General features: G+C 53.9%; 1 protein-coding gene across 1 annotated transcript in view; it reads left to right on the top strand.

Annotated features, from left to right (window-relative positions):
- The window catches only part of Klf13 (KLF transcription factor 13), a 34,174-nt gene extending 14,224 nt beyond the window's left edge, over positions 1–19,950 (top strand). Inside the window, exon 2 of the mRNA XM_090321600.1 lies at positions 18,700–19,950. Within this exon, the coding sequence (XP_090177726.1) occupies positions 18,700–18,989 (290 nt within the window). The 3' untranslated portion in view covers positions 18,990–19,950. The remainder of the gene's footprint in view (positions 1–18,699) is intronic.
- The last annotated feature ends 647 nt before the right edge of the window (positions 19,951–20,597 follow it).

The following is a 20,597-nucleotide window of genomic DNA, read 5'->3' as shown; positions in this document are numbered from 1 at the left end:
TACCCTCCCCCCAGGACCCCATTGGTGCCTTAGCCTTCTTACACAGTGAGGCAGCATCCCAGGTCTCTAAAGGCTGGGGAAGGGCTGAGACTTCTGCCTCCTCAGAGTTTGGGTGGGTGGGGGGAGCAGGCCCAAGGACGTCCCACAAAAATGCCTCTTCCTTGAGGTGCCCCCTGCCCACCTCTGCCCACAGGACTCTGTGTGGTTGTGTGGAGCATGTGCCTTCTCAGGAGCCCTCATGTGGATGTTGGCAGAGGCCAGTGGGCCACACACCGCCTTGGCACCTGGTCAGCAGTGGGTTAATAAAATACTCCGCACGAATGGCCTGGCTGTCAGAAATGGCTTTGGCCCTGGGGGATGCCCGCTGCCCTCCCTGGTCCCCTTCTAGGTAGCAGTACCTGCCCGCCACACTCAGCTCCTTTACGCGCTGGGTGCTGGTCTCCCTCCTCATCCCTCTTCATGGTCCCTCACTGAACGTGTTACTACTTCTTAGGAGCTGAGCTGGACCGGCTGAAAGGGGGAGGGGGAGGGGGCGGCAACGTGGCTGGCTTGGGATTGTTCTAAGAATGTGAGGAATGATTCTGGGCACCGTTGATGTCTCCCCCTCCCTACTAGCATTAGAACCCTTCTTTCTTTTCTGTTTTCCCTCCCTACCCTCCTTTTTCTTTTGTGCCAGTCCTGGGACTTGAACTCAGGGCCTAGGCACTGTCCCTGAGCCTCTTTTGCTCAAAGCTAGCAAGCACTCTACCACTTGAGCCACATTGCCACTTCTGGATTTGTGTGTGTGTGTGTGTGTGTGTGTGTGTGTGTGTGTCTTTGTGTGATTGACTGGAGATAAGAATCTTACTGACGCTTTCTAACCAGACTGACTTCAAACCATGATCCTCAGATCTCAGCCTCTTGAGTAGCTCAGATTCCAGGTGTGAACCACTGGCGTCTGGCTGCCTTAGAACCTTTTGACAGAATGGTAATGGGATACAGGGTGGGGCTGAGTGGGGAGGGATCGCTGGCAGGGGTAGGGGATTGTGACCATGCCCAGGGCTGCCTGGCACTGCTCTCTTCCCCCTCAGTGCCTCCCTTGCCTTGAGGACAGTCCGTGGCCAGCTGGCTGTGCTGTCTCTAGGCTGGTGTGTGGTCCTCTCTGTCACTGGTGTGGAAGGAAGGGAGGCCAGCCGACTGGATTAGAGACAGGAGAACAATAGCGTGGAAGAGAGGTCTTTCTCTGTCCTGGGCCCTGCCCCCAAAAGGGCACACCCTAGCAGGTGGGCATGACCCTGAGCCCGGGGCTGTCACTGCTTCCAGGTAAGAGTCCCAGGCATTTGTGCTCTCACATGGGCACCTGCCTGTGGGCCTCCGCTTTGCTCTGACATGGGCGCTTGCCCTATCACAGTGTCAGCCACACTATGTCAGGTTTGCACCCTGACAGGGTTCACATGCTTGACAATCCACCCAGCAGCTCGCTCTGCCTGTCCCTACCCCCTCCTCTGCCCCGCATGGCCTCTGTGGCCCCACAGGGACAGTCCACAATCATTGGTGGGATAAATGAACTCTGGTCCTTGTGCGAGAGACACATGAGGACTCAGAGCAATGCCCCTGCCATGTCCTCGTGTGCCGGCACAGGGCCAGGCCGGGAATCCAGTGCTGTTATGCACAGAACACTGGGTCAGTGATCTTGACATTCTGGGAAAAGCTCCCATTGGTGGTGGCTTCTAGAAAACAACCCTCTTTTCTCCCCCCACCCCAACCCTGAAACTTGTAGCTTCCCGTCCCCTGCAAAAGGGCAGCTTTCCACAGACAGTGCCCCTTCCTGGCCACAGAACCCCAAGCAAGCAGTGCCCGCCCCTGACCCCTCTGCTCAGGGTCCCCCCCCCCACCTTACTATCCACATTGGATCACCAGAGCACCCAGCCTGAGGCTGCCCCCCACCCCATCCTCATTCCCATGACCCAGCTTGGCCTTACCTCTTCTCTCCACCCCTACTTCTTCCCAGATTCCTGCTCAAGTGGCACCTCTCTGGACCCAGGGGATTCCAGACTAAGAGCCCCAAAGTCCCTGGCTGGCATTCCTTCCTACTGTGCCAGCCTTTGCTGGGGGCATAGGGTGTCTCCCAGCAAACTTGCTCTCTTGGAGCAGCTGTTCACTTTTCTCTTTTCTAAGGCATCCTTCAGTGGGAAGAAGAAATGAAAGCACACCTGTTCTCAACTCTTCTTCAGTTTCCCTTGGTGGCAGGGCTCCCATGTGCATGTGTGAGGGCTGGGGAGAACCCCTTGCCTTGATCACGATGTCCTGTGCTCTAGGGACTGAGAAGCTCTGCTGCAGATCCCTCACTGGTTGGGGCTGGATCAGAGGACATTGAAAATGGTGACAAGATTTGTCCCTCTTGTTTGTGTCCAAGATCTCACATTTGTGTTTCTAGCCTAGCTTGGCCATTCCTTGTGACCCTGCGCTCCCCTTCCAGGCTGCTTGGTTTTTCTGGACACATTCATATCTGACTGGTGGCAAACCCTGGGTGATTTTGCTGGTGGAAGAGAGGAGAAAATACCCAGGACACTGGAAGGAGGATGCTTGTACTGAGTGTGAGTCTGGGCTAGCCTAGCCTCCTGTGCCTTCTTCAACACCTGACATGTGCCCACATGTGAGTCCATGTACATATACACATTTAAAAAAAATTGATCGTAGGTGCATTTACTGCAATCATCTAGCTAATACAGAAATGCCCAAAGAAATTAAGGGACACTCAGTTTTACCTCCTATGAGGATAAGCAAACATCTAAGGAAGGCTTTCCAGGTCTGACAGGCCCTGCTCCAGGGAAAGCCTCCTCTAACTACTCTCCAGACACTGGGCTGCCGTTGGGAGCCTGGGTGACTGGCCTGAGTCTGGAACCATCGGGGGTATCGTTTGTGGAGAGTTGGTGTGACTCCCTTTTTGAGCTGCTGCAATAGAATTCCATAGACAGGGTATCTTACAGACCATGGAAATTGATTTCTCATAGTTAATATAGATGGATCTTTTTCCCTGGGCCCACATTCATAGCAGAGGGTGTAAGGCAGCTTGCTTTTTTTTTTTTTTTTTGCTGGTCTTAGGGCTTGAACTCAGGGCCTGTGGGCCAGAACCAAGATCGGGGAGGACTGGGCCATCTGGTGGCTCTGGATCCTTGGGGCTGCTTCAGGCCTATTTCTCCTGGGCCTTGTCAGGTGGGTGGGTTCCAGCTTCTAGTGCCAGGGTGAACCTGGGTGTGAACTAATGAAAAGCAGCCAAGTTCAGATGTCCCTGGAATTCCACATGAAGTTAAATGGTAGAATGTGATCCGCTGTGTGTCCTTGGCTGAACCAAGCATACTCAGTCTTTCAGGAAGCTGCCAAGTTCTCATAGCAGGCTTTGGAGAACGGAACGTTTTTTAGTGCTTTGGTGTGTTCTCCGCAGGGAAGCCCTGAGGAGTGATGAGTCTCCTGGCCTCAGCCATCCGGGTACTTAGAACATGACTCGTGACCCCCTGCTTTCAAGCTGTATGTTGCACAGGGTCTGATCTGGCCGAACCTGGCTTGGGCTCTCTTAGCTGCTCTGTAGACATCTGTGCACAGAGCTCATAAGTAAGAAAGCTTAGTTGGGTGCATGAGGTGGTCTGGGGCCCAGCCCCTCTGATCTCATTGCAGCTCAGTGGACTTACTCAGGACAGGGACTGGTTGGCTCTTATGGTCCAGCTTTCAGGCCTCCAGCATGTCAGGGCAGCTTGGGTCTAGAAGAGTGGCCAGTGGAAGAGGCAAGACTTAGCCAGTTCTGAGATGTCCCAAATCCAGGTTTGCCAACCTCTGCCCAGGATTCCTTCAGGGTACAGCAGGAACAATTCAAGGTAGCACAAAGCTACCATTCCTGGATCATCTGACAGATTCAAACTTTAGTCCAAGGCCTGTTGTTCGAGTCAACAGAAGGAAAATGTGGGTTCGGCCCACACCATGCTCTAACATGGATGTATGTTCCCACTTCTGTCAGAAGTTGCCTTGCTGGAGAGCTCATTTGAATACCCTGCATTTGCTCCTGTTTCTGATGTGACTTCAACACATTCATTAAAGATGTAGGGCCACAGAAAAGTATGAAGAAAAGAATCCAGAGGAGAGTAACTTTAATGGTGGGATTATTATTATCATTATATTATTATTGACTACATAAGGAATCGAACCCAGGGCCCTTTGCACTAAGCAAGCATTCTACCATGAAGCTATTACAACCCAGCCCCATTTCCCTTTATGCGTGTTTAAGTTTTAAGTTTGGGGTTATCCATTGAAGTCATTTTCTGTTCTGCATTTTCCTACCTTAATATTCTATCATAATTGGCTAAGTGCCGATGGGTTCATGCCTATAATCCTAGCTACTCAGGAGGCTGAGATCTGACGATCATAGTTCAAAGCTAGCCTGGGCAGGAAAGTACATAAGACTTTCTAATTAGCCACCAGAAAACTGGATGCAGACCTGTGGCTCAAAGTGGTAGAGAGCTAGCCTTCAACAAAAGAGCTTAGGGGCAGTGCCCAGGCCCCAGTTCAAGTCTGTGACAAATACAAATAATATTATATGTGTGTTAATCACATTCTTAAGGTACTAACTAGGTTCCAGCTGGTTTGCTTATCTATTTTGGTGTGCTAGAAATAGAAGCCAGGGGCTTATACATGCCAGGCCAATACTCCACCTCTGAGCCACACCCCCAGCCCCTAGCTTGGCCTTTTGTGGTTATCCTCTATGTCTTTGTGAATGTTCATCTCAAAGCCTTTCTCCCAGGTTGGGTAGCTATGGCATCCCTAGCGATTTGCTCTTCTGACGCCATCAGCCATCCCCCTCTTTATTTTCATAGAACTCCTGGGAGCCAGTAAAGGAATGTGGGCGTGCGAGGAGGCGGGAGAGAGAGGGGGAGATGGGTCAGTTGTCTTTTACAAGGGCAGAATGAACAGGACAAGCATGGGTACACACTCATCCAGCACCTTAGCTGGGAGAGGGGCGAGGGTGTCGTTAGTAAACGTTGAAAAGATTTGGGGATAAACAGATATTGTTGAAGTGGCTTGTAATGGAGAAGGCCCCACTCAGGCAGGAGCTTCAGCTTGCCTGCAGTGTGGCATGTATCAGCCAAGTCCATGGCTTTGCTGTCATTCTGGCCACAGTGTCAACAGGGGGGCCTTCTTTATACCCTGAGGGACCGGAGAGTTAAAGACACCTGGGCTCTGTGACCTACCTCACTGGCAGCATTCTGGAACCTGGTCACTGGACACATATCAGGTAGCACCATCGAAGACAGACTGGGTCAGTCCTGCCTGGCCCAGGTGTGGGCTAGACACTGCACCAGTCTTGTCCACCAACCACAAGGTCAGCTGGCAGCCCCGGGGACCGCTGAGATTAGCACCTGTGTGCGCTGTGGCTTAGGATGTTGTTGGCTTCTGTTCTTGGGCCCTCCTGGCCGCCCCTCCTCCCCTTTACTCTGTACTTGGTGTACTCAGGAAGAAGAGGAAAGCCCTATTTGAGTTTGTTTCTCCTTTTAAACCGAAACCAGGTTGCTTCCAGGAAAATTGTGCCTTCCCGCCTCCCCATGCCCTCTTCCTCCCTCCCCTCCCCTGCCCCTACTTCATACAGGAAGCTGCTTTCCAGTGGCTGCTCTCTCCCGGGCCTGAGAGCCCCCTTCTCAAGGTTGGGGGCCTCTACAAAGCCTGTCTGCTTCCAGGCCCCCCATGTGCCTCCTACTCTGAACTGTGCCTCCTGGCTGCTGGATTTCTTTTGAAGTTCTGGGCCAAGCTAAGTTCCCTGAAGAGCTGGGCGGAAAGTGTGACATTTCTAAGTCCCCAGCTGGGGGTATCAACAAAGAGATGACCCCAGGGCACTGGGCATTGGGTCCTCTAGGGTACTTGTGGGGCTTGAAATTGTGGGGAAGGCAGTTCCCTGACACTCCGTGGGGCAAGGTCAGTCCCTTCTCCCCCATCTGCTGCAGCCACCGTGTGGCTGGCCTGGGCACTGGGCTCTGCTGGCGCCTCCTCCAATTGTACAACCTGCTCACACTGTGGGTGGGCCCTTCGGGAGGGGGAAGGTGGTGGCTGGTAACTGGTAGCTCCCAGGCTCACCAGTGGTGTGGCCTGGCTTCCTCCTCAGACTCTTCCTTGGACAGGACTTCTTGGTGTCACTGGAGGGACTCTTGCTGGGTTGTACTGAGAGGCGTGTGGCACTCCAGCAGGGCACAGAACTCTGGCCACGTGGTGCAGTTACTCAGGGCCTCGGCAACTCCAGTCCTGGCCCACCAGGGAACAGCCGCTCCGCTTGGGGAGTCTGTAATCAAGTGCCCTTCAGTTTCACTACTGGGTTGGGCATCCTTGAGAAGTGGGGTACCCTGGGGGAGGAGGGTCTGAGTGGGCTTGAACTGGACTGTGTCTCCACCATCTGGGGCTGGCCCAGTGTCAGGCTTGGCCCCCCCCCCCCAAGGGGGCGTGGGGGTTGGGCTGCTTCCAGAGCTGTTTTCATTTTCAATTCCCTTTATTGCTAAACCACCTCGGCCCGCAGAGAACAAACTGTTGTCCTCAGCTGACCTCAGATTCCTGGCCTCAATTGTTTGCTGTGTGCTAATTTTAGCTTCCCATCATTTCCACCCTTATCCTTCCCCCACCCCAAAGGGAGACACAGACCAAGAATAGCTACTGGAAGGGGGGGGGCGTGATGGTAGAGTTCCCTCTGGCAGGGACTGTAAGGGAGCCCCTTGCAGCCAGCCTGGGCCAGCCTGAGAGGGCGGGTTCCCTGGAGGTGGGAACCCCCCCCAACCCTGCACCATCCAACAAAAACCAGGCTGGTATCACGTGTGGGTTCAATCCCCATATCCTGTACAATAGGAACAGAGCAACGTGATAGGCCTTTCTCAGCTTCAGGAATAAATAGTCACGGGTAGAAAGTAGGCAGTCAGGAAACAACAAAACACTATCCAGGGTGCCACGGAGCTGGGCACTGGCGGGTCCTGCCTGCCCTCCTAGCTGCTCAGGAGGTTGAGATCTGAGGATGGCCGTCTTGAAGCGAAGCCAGCCCGTGCTAAAAAGTCCACCAGACTGACTTATCTCCAGTTAACCAGCAGAAAGCCAGAAGTGGAGGTGTGGTTCACAGGGGGTAGAGGGGCAGCCTTGAGTGGAAATGCAAAGTGAGAGCATGAGGCCCTGAGTTCAAATCCAAGTACTGGCCCACACCCCTCCCCCTCAAATAAATAATGCTTCCGAGGTCACACAGGTAGTAAGAATAGCCCCAGCTGCTGCACAGGAAGTCACCCTTAGATGATCCTGCACCTTTTCCTGGAGACAGATGCCAGGGGCCAGATGCCACCCCCACACACCTTCAGGGGGTAACAGCCAGGCCTGCTCCCTCCCAAGGCTTTCTCCAGATAAACTAGCCGGGAAATAATTTTCCCAGGAGAGGCTGGGCTGCTTAGAATAGCCTACCCTTCCCATTTTGTGAGTTATTTTTAAAATCTCCTGAGTGGCACATGCAGTAATACATGTAGTTTTAAGGACCAAATTGTTCTGCACATTTTATTATCCTGAACAGCATCCTCCCCTCTCCACTCCTCCCCCCTCGGCTCCCCCCTTCACTCCCCCTCCCACAGAGGCTACCTCCCCCCTGGCGTCACTGCCAGCTTCCTGGGTATTTACCTTCCTATCCTCCACTCCCTGCTCTGGGGGCCTGCTTGTTTTGCTGGATTTCCCACTTGGTTAATAAGGATGTGACTTCCGGTGGCCCCAGCCCACAGGGCCCCTGCCCTGCAGCATCTCCCGATAAGAAGATCTTAAGGATTGGTTGCACCTCCACCCCCTGTCAGGGTTGCCCTTTTAGTGTTGGTGATGTTTACTCCTCCCCCATAACCTCCCTGCTCTCTGGCCAGGCTCTGCCTGCTCGTTGTCTAGACTGGATCCCCTCCAGTCTGCTGTGGAATACACATTGTTTCGTGATTTGCATGTCACAAAGTGTCTCCATCCTATTCCCCTTCCTTCCTTGTTTTCCTTCCCCCCCCCTTCCCCCTGTGGTGCTGGGGTTTGAACTGAAGGCCACACCTCCAGTGATCCTTGTTGAGCTAGATGTCATGTCTGATCTGCTTCTCGAAGGCCCTAAAGATTAGGCTGGGCTGGGTTAAAGACAGAAGTCCTGTTTGGCCCTCTGAGCCTTCCCAGAACAGTTCCTGCTGGGACTTCCAGGTGTGGCTGCCCTGGTGCCTGTTCCATTTCTGGAGGTAGCTCTGGAGGTAGCCCTTCTGTAGTGTGTCTGGGAAATGTCCTGGCACACCTTCAGATTGCCTCCGTCTTCGAGTCCAGCATTCGAGCTCTTTGGACTGACCCTTATGTTTTCCTTATCTTTTTCTACTGTCCATTTCTCTTCCCACTCTTGTTTCCTTTGCAGGTTTTTTAGGGGTTTCCTGTCAAGCCTGCCATTGCTGTTCTTTCTGTTCTATTTTCTCCTGTTCTGTTATCAGTTTTCAATTTGGATTTTGGAGGCTCTTTTTTTTTTTTCTCTCTCTCTCTCTCTCCTATGGCTCATCCTTGACTGGCTTTTGCCAGGCCTTGTCTTATCTGTGCTGATGGCTGCATCTCTAAAGATCTTAACAAAACTTTTGGAAGTACCCTCCCTGCCTGGCTTCTGATTTTCATGCTCTGGACCTCTGGCATGCCAGAGCCAGGGCCCTGAGTTGTCTGTCAGCCTCTGGTGTCTCCCAACACTGCTCAGAGGACTAAACGGGCTGAGCAGCCAGGAGCATGACTGAGATCCTGGAAAATGGTCTCTTAGGCCATTTCCTTCTGAAAGCCCTCTGTACCTGGGGATGGCATGGGTGGGCTGGGGTGGGCTGGGGTGGTGAGGGGTTCCTGGTGTGGTAGCATGGAACAGATGATCTGTTCCCCAGGTCCATAGCGTCTGCCTTGACCCACAGGCCCTCTGTAAGGGCAGGGGTGTATGTTGCCTTCCCCTCTTGCTAAGGTTCAGACATCTCCCTCTACCCCACATCTGCCAGAGAGAGGCTCCAGTCACTATCCATATCCTTTTCCCTTTTGCTTTGTCTGTTAAATCATCATCATCATCATCATTATTATTATTATTACTATTATTTTCACATGAATGAAACCTGGGCTTGTGAGTTCCTGTTTGGCTGGCTTTAGGTCCAGCCCTAAGGTCTGGAGAGGAAGGAGAGGGTGAGGGGAGAGGAGTGAACCAGGCAGGGGGTGATGAACACGAGGCGGGAGCGGGAGAGGGGGTAGAGAACCTTGTCAGCAGCCAGCATCCTCCCTTTGTTCTTTTCTAGCCCTGTTTCCAGGAACTAGTCAGGACTACACCCTGGGCCTTATTCTGGGAGTAACTGAAGGCAAGCTCCTAAGAAGACCGTGGTTCTGGGAAAGGAGGGGACCCCTTTGCCTGGAGTTTCCCATCTTCCTTTTCATCCAGTCACATGTTCTGGATGTGAATAGTCCTGGGCCACTGTAAGCAACCCCGGGAAGCTGCCATGTACCCCAGACTCCTTCGCTTTCTCTCTCCAGTCCTTGCTGGAGAGAGGTATGGCCATCACCGTACCATGGGCACACAGAGGCATCTGTTCCCACAGCATTGGAACATATTCCAGGCAGAAGAGGTTTATTTGCTGTATGCCTTCTCACTGGCAGGGGAACGCAGCAGTGGTTTCTGAGGACTGTTTTTGCCAGAATTGATTCCCAGTGTCTATCCTAGCTGCAAGGGAGTCTGGAAGGTAATGCATTTGTTGTTATTTGGACACTTTCCTTAGATAAAGAGCCCAGAGAATGATGGGTAAGCCAATGATGTATTTTGTGACTGCTGCTTTGCAGACTCCTGTGCATAAGTGTGGGAATCACTGATCAGATGATGTTTCTAGTTGGCAAAGATGACCCCTTAAAACATTCCGGGGAGCCTCAGACATGGCCTTTTCTAGCATTTACTCTTCCCCATCATTTGAGGCTACTGGTCCTGTCCACTATCTGAGCAGTGTTGTGTTATTATTCGGGAGTGAAGCCACGTGACCATTGTTGTGGTGGTAGTCAGAAGTGAGTGGAGTAGGCTGTGTGGTTCATTGTCTGAACGATAGTTGCTATGACTACTCAGGCGCCTCCCAGCTTTGCAGACTTTGTGTTTTCATGACCAGGACAGTTTAGGGGAAGAACTGGCCGAGTGTTTTGTAGGACACCCCTCAATGTACAACTGTCTGACATTTTCCTCATGGTGGGACTGGGCTTGTGGCTTTTGGGGGAGAAAATTCCCAGAAGTAAAGCACTCAAGACATTACTTCATGGATCTGTGGGAGAGCCACAAGACACACAGCGGTGACGGATACCGTTGTTCACTTGCCATGTATTTGTTGTGTGCCTTTCACAATTTCTCTCGTGCCCCATCCATCTGCTTGCTGAGCTAAGCCCAAAGCCACCCCGAGGTTTCAGACTAGGGGCCTCCCCCCATATTGACCCACATAATATCCCAGAGATGGGGGGGCTTACACAGCCTCAACACTCGCAGGAGGCAGGTGTGGTGTCAGACTGGAATGCAGGCCTTTCCTCTGCGGGGATGGTTTCCAGTCACTACACCCACCGTCCACCGTCGTCCCAGTTACTGAGGGCAGCTGCTTCCTCCTCCCTGCAGAGGGTCATGTGACTCATTGTTATACAGCGAGAGGCTCTCATCGCAGTGGGAGTTCCAGCCTGGATCCCCCTCCCCACCCCCCAGCTTCCTGGTTGATCTTGTTTTGTTTCTGTATACTGTGGAGTACACTGTTAGCAATACACACACACAGTTCTTAAGAGTTGTTTGTGTTGTTGTTGCTGCTGCTGGTGGTGGTTGTTGCACTCCCAGCTCCTGCTTTTAAATTTGGGGACCTTCCAGGCTGTTTTCATCTGTCCAGGGTCTCCCCACACCCAGCCCCACCCCACTGTCTGTGTAACAGTCAAGGTGTGATGGCTAGAACGAAGCTTCTAGATGGTGAAGGAAAGCTCCGTGGGCCAGGTGGTGTCTGTGGTATTTCACTGGCTCATCTCTTGGAAAGTAGTTAGTGATGAAGCCCTCAGAATAGAGAGAGCAGGCGGGTTCAGCTTGCCATCCTACTTGTGGCACTGACCTCCTGGAGAAAGGTCTTCTCCTGTAGCATTCAGGGTTCTAGAATCTTCTGGGGCAGATTTTATCTCTCCTTGTATAACCTTCAGTAGTAATAAGACGGCGGGGTATGAATCCGGAGAGAAAGGTGGGGGGAGCCTAAGACCCCAGAGACCTTGGTCATGATGGCTTCTCACCTGCTGCTGACAGAAACCACCCGTCTTTTCCAGTAACTATTTTAAAGGGGGGGGGGCAGCTTAGAAAACGGAAACTTCCAGAGGTGTTTTGTAACCTTTAGCACAAGGAGGGAAAACACTGTTATGAAATTCCTGGCACGTGGTCCTTTTTGACCTTGCCACACAAACGTGGCTGCCAGTTAAAGGTCAGGGGTTGCTGCTTCTCTCGGAGCAACCCCAGTTGTGAGCTGGAGATAGGGTGCAGTGTGTGTATGTGTGTGTGTGTGTGTGTACAACTTTGTGAGAACAGTCCAGTCAGTAAACCCAGGAATGACAGCGAGGACAATTGTGCAGGAATCAGGTCTCTCTAGGATAACCCTTATGTTTCTTTCCTGCACCTAGAGCTGGTAGCACGCTCATTTCATGTACCCATCTGCACAGCTGGTGTCAGCTGGCAACCTGTTGGCTTTGTCATGCATGTGAATAAGCTGGGGGTGGGTAAGGGACCCCTGTCTGTGGCTTAGGAGCACACTGGAGAGTTGGTTGCCCATGCCATGTGCTCACCCTGCCTTTGCCCACCCTGCCCCCAGAGGAAGCCATGGTCCAGTGAGCTGGAGCATAACACCAAGGAGCCCCTCCTACCGCAGGCATCCGTTGGAGAGGGGCAGGACAAGGGTTTCTGCCCAAGGAGCTGTGACATCAGGAATCAACAGACCCAGACAGCCTTGAGCCCTGAGGTCTCCTACAAGGCCCAGGACGAATGGCTTCAGTTCTAGGCCTTCTGGGGAGCAAGGGAGGTAATGTAAGCGTGACGTACCCACTTTTCTTCCTGGCGGCTAGCCCAGAGGTCAGCTCCTTTGGGTGACAGCAGCTCATGCCTGTAATTTCCAGAAGACTCAGGAACTGAGATCTGAATGAAGATCATAGTTCCAAGCCAACCTGGGCAGGAAAGTCCAATGAAGGACCAGAAAGCATTGTGGCTCAAGTGGTAGAGTGCTAGTCTTGAACACAATGGAAATTCAGGGACAGTGGCTGGCCTCTGCGTTCAAAGCCTATGACCAGCACAAAAATAAGGGAGAAAAAGGAGCAGGGTGGGGGGATGCCCACCAGGACATCCAGGGCAGACAGGATGCCAGGAGAAAGGGACCCGGCAAGAGAGCTGCAGACTGTGAATACTGCCAGTGGTCCAGCCAGGCTTTGTCCCCTGAGGAGAGGCAGCTCCTGACCAGAATTCCCAACATTCCCCAGAGGGCTGAGGGACCGGACCTAGGGCTGCTGGACGCCAGCCAGACCAGCCTGTCCTGTGCGCCAGGTTTTTGAACAGGATAGTTTTCCTAGAAGACATGTGGTGTGAATTGCCAGTAACTGGAAGCCGGGAATGGGTCATTGGGCCCTGGGGTCCTAAGGAAGAGGCCTGGGGCTCTTGTCTTGCCCCACTCTGGGTAACAACTGTGGAGGTCCCTCAAGGCCACCCTGCCGGGACAACATGGCTTAGACTGAGTCAGATGTATTCTCACCTCCTGGGATTTGAGCGTTTGGACAGCAGGCCATGGCAACTCCAATGGCCCCGACCTCTGTGCCTATCTTCTTTCTTGGAGAAATGTAAGCTGTTGAGGACCAGCCCTTGTGGGGCACGTGGTCCTGGTGAGGTCACTGTCTCCTCTGAGATGGCCCCACACCGACGCCTCCCTACCCTCGGGGAGGGGGGCAGTCCAGTGAGCTGGTGCAGGTGACACGAAGCTGCCACCCTTGCTATGATTGTCCCTGCTATCAGTCAGTGACATGTACAGTGAAGGAGGGAGGAGGTCGCTGACCCACCCAGGAGGCACCCAGGGAGGGCCCCAGAGAGGAAATTGAAGCTGAGGAGGGGAGGAAGACACAGGAAGAGGAAGTGGGGCACAATGGTTGCTTAAGAGGCAAGAGAAAGGGGGGGCGGGGGGCACTCTGCCTGCCCTGAGCCCTGGGGTACAAAGCAGGGGGGGGGTGCTGCTGTGCAGGTTGGCAAGAGGACAGAAGGCATTGTCCCCACCCCTACCTCTCTCCCAGAGGCCGCAGCTGGTTACTTGTTCAGCAGAGGCATGGGGGCCTGCCCCAGGTGGACAGGAGGAGGCTTTGTGCCGAGGTGCAGGTGGACTCTTGAACACTGTGGTCTCCCAGAATGGCAGCTGATGGCTTGGGCTACCCCAGACCGTGTGTGAACCAGAGGCAACAAGAGGCTTCTCCACACCTTCCACTTAAACACTCCCTGGCCTCCCTCCCTCTCTCTCTCCTTCCCTCCATTCCCTCCCCCCCCCCCCAGGAAATGCTTCTCCCAAAGTCCGTAGCTTTCCTAGTAGCCAAGCCCCCCATCCAGCCACCCAGGTGGTTTTTCATGGAGGCCACTGGGAGGGATTATTCAGGAGTGGGGGGGTGCCCCCCACATACTTGAAATCTTGAATCCACAGCTCTTCAGACTTCTGCTGATATGTGTCATGTATAACTTGGCCAGTTTTTTTCACTATCAGCTTTAACTCGCCTGTCAGCCTGTTTTATTGGGGCACACCCTTCAATAGGTCCACTTGTAGGGGGACCCTAGGGTTCTGGAGCCTTGTCCTGGGGAACCTCTCCTAAAGGAAAGTCTGTACTTGGTTCCTCTTCTTGCATTTCTCATACTCTAAGCCATCATACTGGGCTCCTCTACTTCCCATGAGAATCTTCCCAGGTAACCACTGGGACTGTCATTTTAGGAGTGGCCTTTGGGTGGTAAATTGTGTGTCGAAGGCAGGCTGTGGATGTTCCTGCATGGGGAAGAGGAGGACTTCGTGTCTTATTTTTTGTTGTCATTGTTGTTGTTGGTCTTTTTTGTGGTTCTGGGGTTGGAACTCAGGCCTTCACACATGGCAGGCAAGACCTCTTCACTGTCCAGTTTTTGCATGTTAGCAGTTCTGGCTAGTTTGTTATGGAATCTTTGTTGTTGTTTAGGTAGTGAGTTTGTGTGCCTGAAAAATCGCAAGGTTTAAGTCGTTTTTCTGGGGGAAATTCTTCATCTTCCATATGCTGGGTTCATCCCCGGTGACCTCCCAGTAGTGTCTGCCCAGTTACCTGTCCCGTTTTCTACGTTCTCTCCTGGACCTGCTTTTCCCCACTCCATGTTCTATCTAGCCTGGAGATCTTTTCAGGCCTGGAGATCTTTTCAGGTCAGCTCATAAGGAAGTCCTACCTCCCTCTCATAGTATTTCCTCACACCCTGGGCGTGTTCCTGTTTCGTGATTTCTTTCAATGTGATCGGTGCTGTAGAGACGCAGGTACAGCTCCCATTTTGTAAGTACACAGGTGTACTTACAAATCTCCCTCCCTGGCAGAGGATTAGCATGCGTAGGCCCTGGGCCTTATTCATCTGATAGGGGTTGTATTTCAGTGGGGTTATTTTGCCTTTCACTCCTGATGGGTGAATTTGGGAGTCATTTGTATTTTACTTACAAGCTGCCTTTGCTCATTTTTTCTTTCTTTTCTTCTCTTTCCTTTCTATTTGGCATTACCAAGATTCACATGCAGGGCCTTCGCACTCCCTTGGCTTGATCCGCTTGGCTACTCTTAACACTTAAACCACATCGCCACCAGCACATTTTTCCTTTCTTTTATTGCTTCAGTACTGGGGCTTGAACTTGGGGCCTTGAGCTCATGTTTGGCTTTTTTGCTCAAGGACAGCACTCTCTACCACCTGAGCCATACCCACACTTCCAGCTTTGTGCTGGGTTAATTGGAGATTAGAGTCTCACTGGATTTTCTTGCCTGGGTTGGTTTCAAACTACGATCCTCAGATCTCAGCCTCTTGAGTAGCTGGAATAACAGGTATGGCCGCCTTCCTTGTTTTTCTATTGGGTGTCTTCTAACTGCCACAAGCCTTTTTATATTGGAACTTAATCTTTCGTGATAAGAATTACACCAGTATTTTTTCCTATTTGTCATTTCTCCTAGGCCTTTGTGTGTGGTGACACGACAATGACTTTGTCCACCAGAGGATTATTATACTTCTACAGAATCCAGCTTACTCTTTTTTTTTATGGCTTTTGGACTTTGATTTATATTGAAATAACTTATGTCCTGGTACTATAAAACAATTTTCTTCTGTTTTCTCTTAGATCATGTATTTATACTTTTCATATTTTTTAGTCCTTTTGACTGACTTAGATTTTTCACTTAAAAAAAAATCTTACCTAGCATATAAAAATCTGGGGTGCTGTGTAATGTATGGAAACCATTTAAAATTTAATCCAGTCAAAGATGTGAAGTATGGCTCCCATCTTCCTGACAGATACCACCTACTTGTCCTAGTCCCTTTGTTGAAGCTCCGTCTCAGGGTTGATCGGGACACTTTGTCTTCATGGAGGCACCGTTGTCTTTGGGTCCAGTTCTCATCCTTCTCCTGCCACTGACCACTTACTACCACATTACATTATAGGTCTGGACCAGCCATCCCCCTCCCCCCCCCCCCCCCGTCCCACATTGTTCTTCATTTCTGCCATTTATTCCATTTTCCCCATACACATGCCGGGATCTGGCTGGATCGAGTTACCCTAGATCAAATCACAAGGAAGCAGAGCCACAACAGAGATGCCTTCTTCCAACAATACCTTGGCATCCATTGCAGAAATGCAGAGAGACGCACAAGGGGCCCGGGTGGATCCTGAGGTCCCGGGACGCCGTGTGGGTGTGCATGGCTGGGAGGAGCAGGGGCCAGGGCCAGGGCCTTCTCTGCTAGCAGCGGTTGTGCCCCGGCTTGCTCGGGCTCGCTCCTCCCCAGCCCCTGGCCCGCAGTGATCAGAGGTCTCCGGGGAGTCCTCCCGCGCAGAGGCCTGCGCGCCTCCTCCTCCCACCGCTCCAAGGTGTGACAGGGGGCTGGGAGGCTGCTTCCTTCCCGGGCTGCAGGTGCAGGTGGAGGAGAGGTCTGCAGGGAGGGGGCCCTGCCCCTGCCTCCGCCCGGCTCTGGCTCTGCCACACAGACGTGCCAGCTGAGGGCAGCGCCTCTCCTCGACCTTCTTCACCGGTCCAGTGGTGGGGTGGGGAAGAGCTTCCAGACTGGGAGGTTGTCACCTGTGTGTCTGCCCCCCGGCACTGCAGGACCCCTGGGCATCCGGGGGGCGTGGGGGCGCAGGCCTTCCCGCGTTTGGGTGCGGAGGGGGTTGGCTCCGGTGAAGCTGCGGGGTCCACCCGCGTTTCTAGTCCCCCCCCCCGGTCATACAGCCTTCGCCACCCCCCCCCGTCCCTTCCCAGGGGTGAGGGGCCGTGGTCAGGGCTCCCTGACACCAAGCACAAGAGGCCGTGCCGTGCCAGCCAGGCCCCGCTGAAGATGCAGAAAAAGCACAACAAACAAACAAAACCCTCGTCCGACGCCCGCCGCGTGGCCCGGCAGGCTGGGGGGCCCGGGGCGCCTCGGAAGGCGCTGGCGCCGGGAACCGGACCCGAGAGCCCGGCAGAGGCGAGTTCGAGGATCGGCCCCCAGGAGCTGTGAAGCCGGGGCCCCTCGTCTCCCCCCCACCCCCGGCCGGCCGGCGTGGAGGGGACGGTGGGTGGGCCGGGGCGCGCCCCGGGGAGCCCGGCTTGATGGGGAGGAGAGCGGGGACCCGCCTCTCCCTCTTGCTGGGAACACGCCGTTCCCGCCCAGGCCTGCGGCTTGGGCAAGAGGCGCTGGTGGGACGCGGTGTTCCCTGATAAGATGAGGCAATCGCGCCCGGCCCGCTGCGGCGAGCAGCGGCCCCAAAGAACATTTATGTAACCTCGGGGGCCGCGCGCCAAGCCCGGGGCCCCGCCCACGGCGCCACGGCCCCGCCCACGGCGCCACGGCCCCGCCCCGTCCCAAGCCCGGGGCCCCGCCCACGGCGCCACGGCCCCGCCCCTTCCTAAGCCCGGGGCCCCGCCCACGGCGCCACGGCCCCGCCCCGTCCCGAGCCCCGCCCCGCCTTGAGCCTCACCCCACACTGTACCCGGCCTGCCAGCTTCACCCCCACACCCCCGCTTCCACACCGCGCTCCTTTCATGTCTCCCCACCCTTCCACCTGACTCAGGCCTGGGTGGCCTGTTGGCGCAGGGTTGGTTCCTTTGGGGGATTACCAGGGAGCATCCTGCTTCTGGCCTGGCTTCTGGCGCTGGCAACGCCTCACACAAACCTCTGTCATTATGTCCCAAACACCTCCCCAGGCCTTGCAACCCCATCTCAAGACCTCTTCCCCCAGGTAGGTGTATCTTTTTTTTTTCCCCCCAGTCTTGGGCTTGCACTCAGGGCCTGAGCACTATCCTTGGGCTTTCTCAAGGCTAGAGCTCTACCACTGGAGCCTCAGCACCACTTCCGGCTTATTTTTTCTTTTTTTTTAATATTATGTGGTACCAAGGACTCAAGCCCGGGTCTTCATGCATGCTAAGCAAGCACTTTACCACTAGGCCCAGTTCCTGGCCCTCTTAGGTGTATCTTATTGGGGGCCTATTTGCTCCCCTGCAGGCGGTAAGGAGCTTGTCTGGGACGAGACTCTTAGTACATGGTGGGGTCTGAGCTGACGCATTGAGTGCCATTTCCTGCTGGACTTTCCCAAGCTCTTGATAACTAATGCACGCCGTGAATCTCCAGGAGTGGAATTAGCTCGTGATTTTCCTCACTCTTATTGACAAGGGTCTTCTTGCCCCCTGGAACCAATTTAATACTAATGTTATTCGGTACTAATATTTCTTTGAACATGGTTTGGGCTAGACAGTTAAAGAATTTTATTTAAACCTTCCCTTTTATTTTTGAGGGCATGAATACACTTAAAAAATTTTTTTTACAACTAAAAGCATCTGTCTTGTGCAACTTCACTCTCCAGAGACCAATACTTCTCTTACTCATTTTAGGGGTCCCTAAAATGAGTAAGGACTGTGTGGGTTTTGTCTCTGTTTTGTTTTAGTGGTATTAGATCTCTGTCTCCCAAGTAACTGGGACTACAGGTATGAGCCACCATGTCTGATACTGTTGGCTACCCCAATGTGAGAAAGGTTGCATTCTGAGGTGCCAGATTCTCCCCGCCCCCAATTGTTGTCCCTGAGCCGCACATGTAATTTTTGTGGTTTATAACTGATGGCCTGTCCCTTGATTTGTTTGAGCAAAGGACAGTCCTTTGGTAGTCAGCCTCTACTAACTCGTGTCTCCCTGGGCCTCCTGCACCCTCAGAAGTTGTTCTGGGCTCGGACCCTTGTCTGTCACCGTGCTTGGAGACTGCTCGGTGTCCCTTTGCTGGATCCTCCGTCTGCCACCAGCGCCCAGCTTAGATGGCATTCGTAGGGGAGTGTCCATTTCATCCTGTGCTCCTCTCCCAGCTGTGGAGGGAGAATTTGACCCACCACACCCTCTGGCCACAGAGGATAGCCAATGGGTTGTGGTGGTGAGCAGGGGGGTCTCGTGGATGGCACCACACTGATTGTCCCTGTCCCCCACAGGTGAGCGGCCCTTCGCCTGCAGCTGGCAGGAGTGCAACAAGAAGTTCGCACGCTCGGACGAGCTGGCCCGGCACTACCGCACGCACACCGGAGAGAAGAAATTCAGCTGCCCCATCTGCGAGAAGCGCTTCATGCGCAGCGACCACCTGACGAAGCACGCCCGCCGCCACGCCAACTTCCACCCCGGCATGCTGCAGCGGCGCGGCGGGGGCTCGAGGACCGGCTCGCTCAGCGACTACAGCCGCTCCGACGCCAGCAGCCCCACCATCAGCCCGGCCAGCTCTCCCTGAGCGCCCGCCACGCCCTGGCCCCAGCCCCTCGGCCAGCCCCGCGCCCAGCCAGGCCCTCCGACCTGACCACAGCCCTGAGCACACTGGCTCCCCTCACCTCTTGCCCATGCTCCTTCCTTTCGTAATGAGAAAGCAGAGTGAGAACTTTTAAGATGTCCACGAAACCAACCAACAAAAACACTTTTCTTCACCTCAGGTGTCAAAGTCGATTTGTTTAAAAAAAAAGACAAAAAAACCCACCACCAACAAAAAAGTAAAAAAAAAAAAAAAAAAAGTAAAGCCCACACCATCCACTAGTTGCACAATAGAGATAACCCACGGAGTTGAGATTCAGCGGTGTTGAACCCCCGTGTCTCAGGGATGGACGAGCGGTCCCCGATGTCAGTGAGGGCACCCCTTCCTGCCGCCTTAGTCTGTACATAGATTTGCACTCTGGAATTGTCGAGAAGCTTTGGGAACAAACACACTGGAGGCAGAGCAGGCCAACCTGGTCAGGTGGAGCTGAGCAGCCATTATGGGGGGAAAGGGGGGAGGATCTGTCCAAGTCCCTGCCCCCTCCCCCTCTGGGAACAGACATGGTCACTGACCTGCGTGTTTCCAACAACAGATCCCTGTAAACTGAGGCCCTTCCTACTTGCCCTCGTGCCCAGCCTCAGTCCTCCGCCCCTCGGGCCTGGCTCTGAACACAGATGGGTCTGAGGGACGGGTCTCCTCAGAAGGATGCCTTAAATCGTGCCAGGCCATGGGAGCAGGCCCCTCTTGGGGGTAAAGGGGGAGGGGCTCCTGCAAGAGAGATGCGTCTGCCCTCCACAGCCGGACCTCCCTGCCTCCAAGAGCCCTCTCCACCATCCCGTAGGAGCACTGGAAGCTAAGATGCAAGCCCAGGGCAGGGGTGCCATTGCATTGAAGAGACCTCCAAAGGAAACCAGGCTGGGACCCAGCTTGCTGGGGACCCATCATTCTCACGCCATGTTCTCTGACCAGAAGCTGGAGCCTGGGAATTCTGTTCTACGATTGGTTTCAGCAAGTGATGTCGGTGCTGCGTGCAGTTCCAGAAACTCTCCTGCCTTGGGGGGCTGGAGCAGTGCCTTGGTTTGCAGTAGAGTGGGTAGAAAGCCATCCTGCACGTTCCTCCTCCCCACCCCCCATCCCTGCGCGTGCAAGCGCGCACGCTCCTCACTAGAACATGGTGGCTTGGAACTTCTGCAGGAGTCGTGCAGCGGATGTGACAGGAAACTGGACATTTGTCTCTTCCCGGGGCGGGGGGGGGGCGGGGGGGGGGAGAACCGGACAGAACATTGTGGGAATGCTTTTCTCAGACCTTCATGTCTCCCAGGGTGCAGGCTTAGCACTCACCTCTCCCCTTTCCCTCCTGCTTCTGCTGGCCCTGCCTGGGAGACCACACTCAGCCTACAGTGCTCTCACACAAGCCTGGTAGGTGAGCAGGAGCCAAGTGGGAGTGATTCCCTGTGGTCCAGCGAGCTCCATCGCAGACTCGGGGTGTCCACCCCTTCTTGAGAAGCCCAGATACCACCTCCTCTCCTTCCTAAGAGGAGGGGTGTACAGATGCTGGGCTCCAGGATAGAGTATATGTGTGTGTGTGTGTGT

The sequence above is a fragment of the Megascapheus bottae genome, chromosome 30 (assembly GCF_031878675.1).
Source record: "Megascapheus bottae isolate mThoBot1 chromosome 30, mThoBot2.hap1, whole genome shotgun sequence".
Taxonomy (NCBI): Eukaryota; Metazoa; Chordata; class Mammalia; order Rodentia; family Geomyidae; genus Megascapheus; species Megascapheus bottae.
The sequence above is the reverse complement of the archived record's forward strand: the minus strand, read 5'-3'. Positions and strand labels throughout refer to the sequence as shown.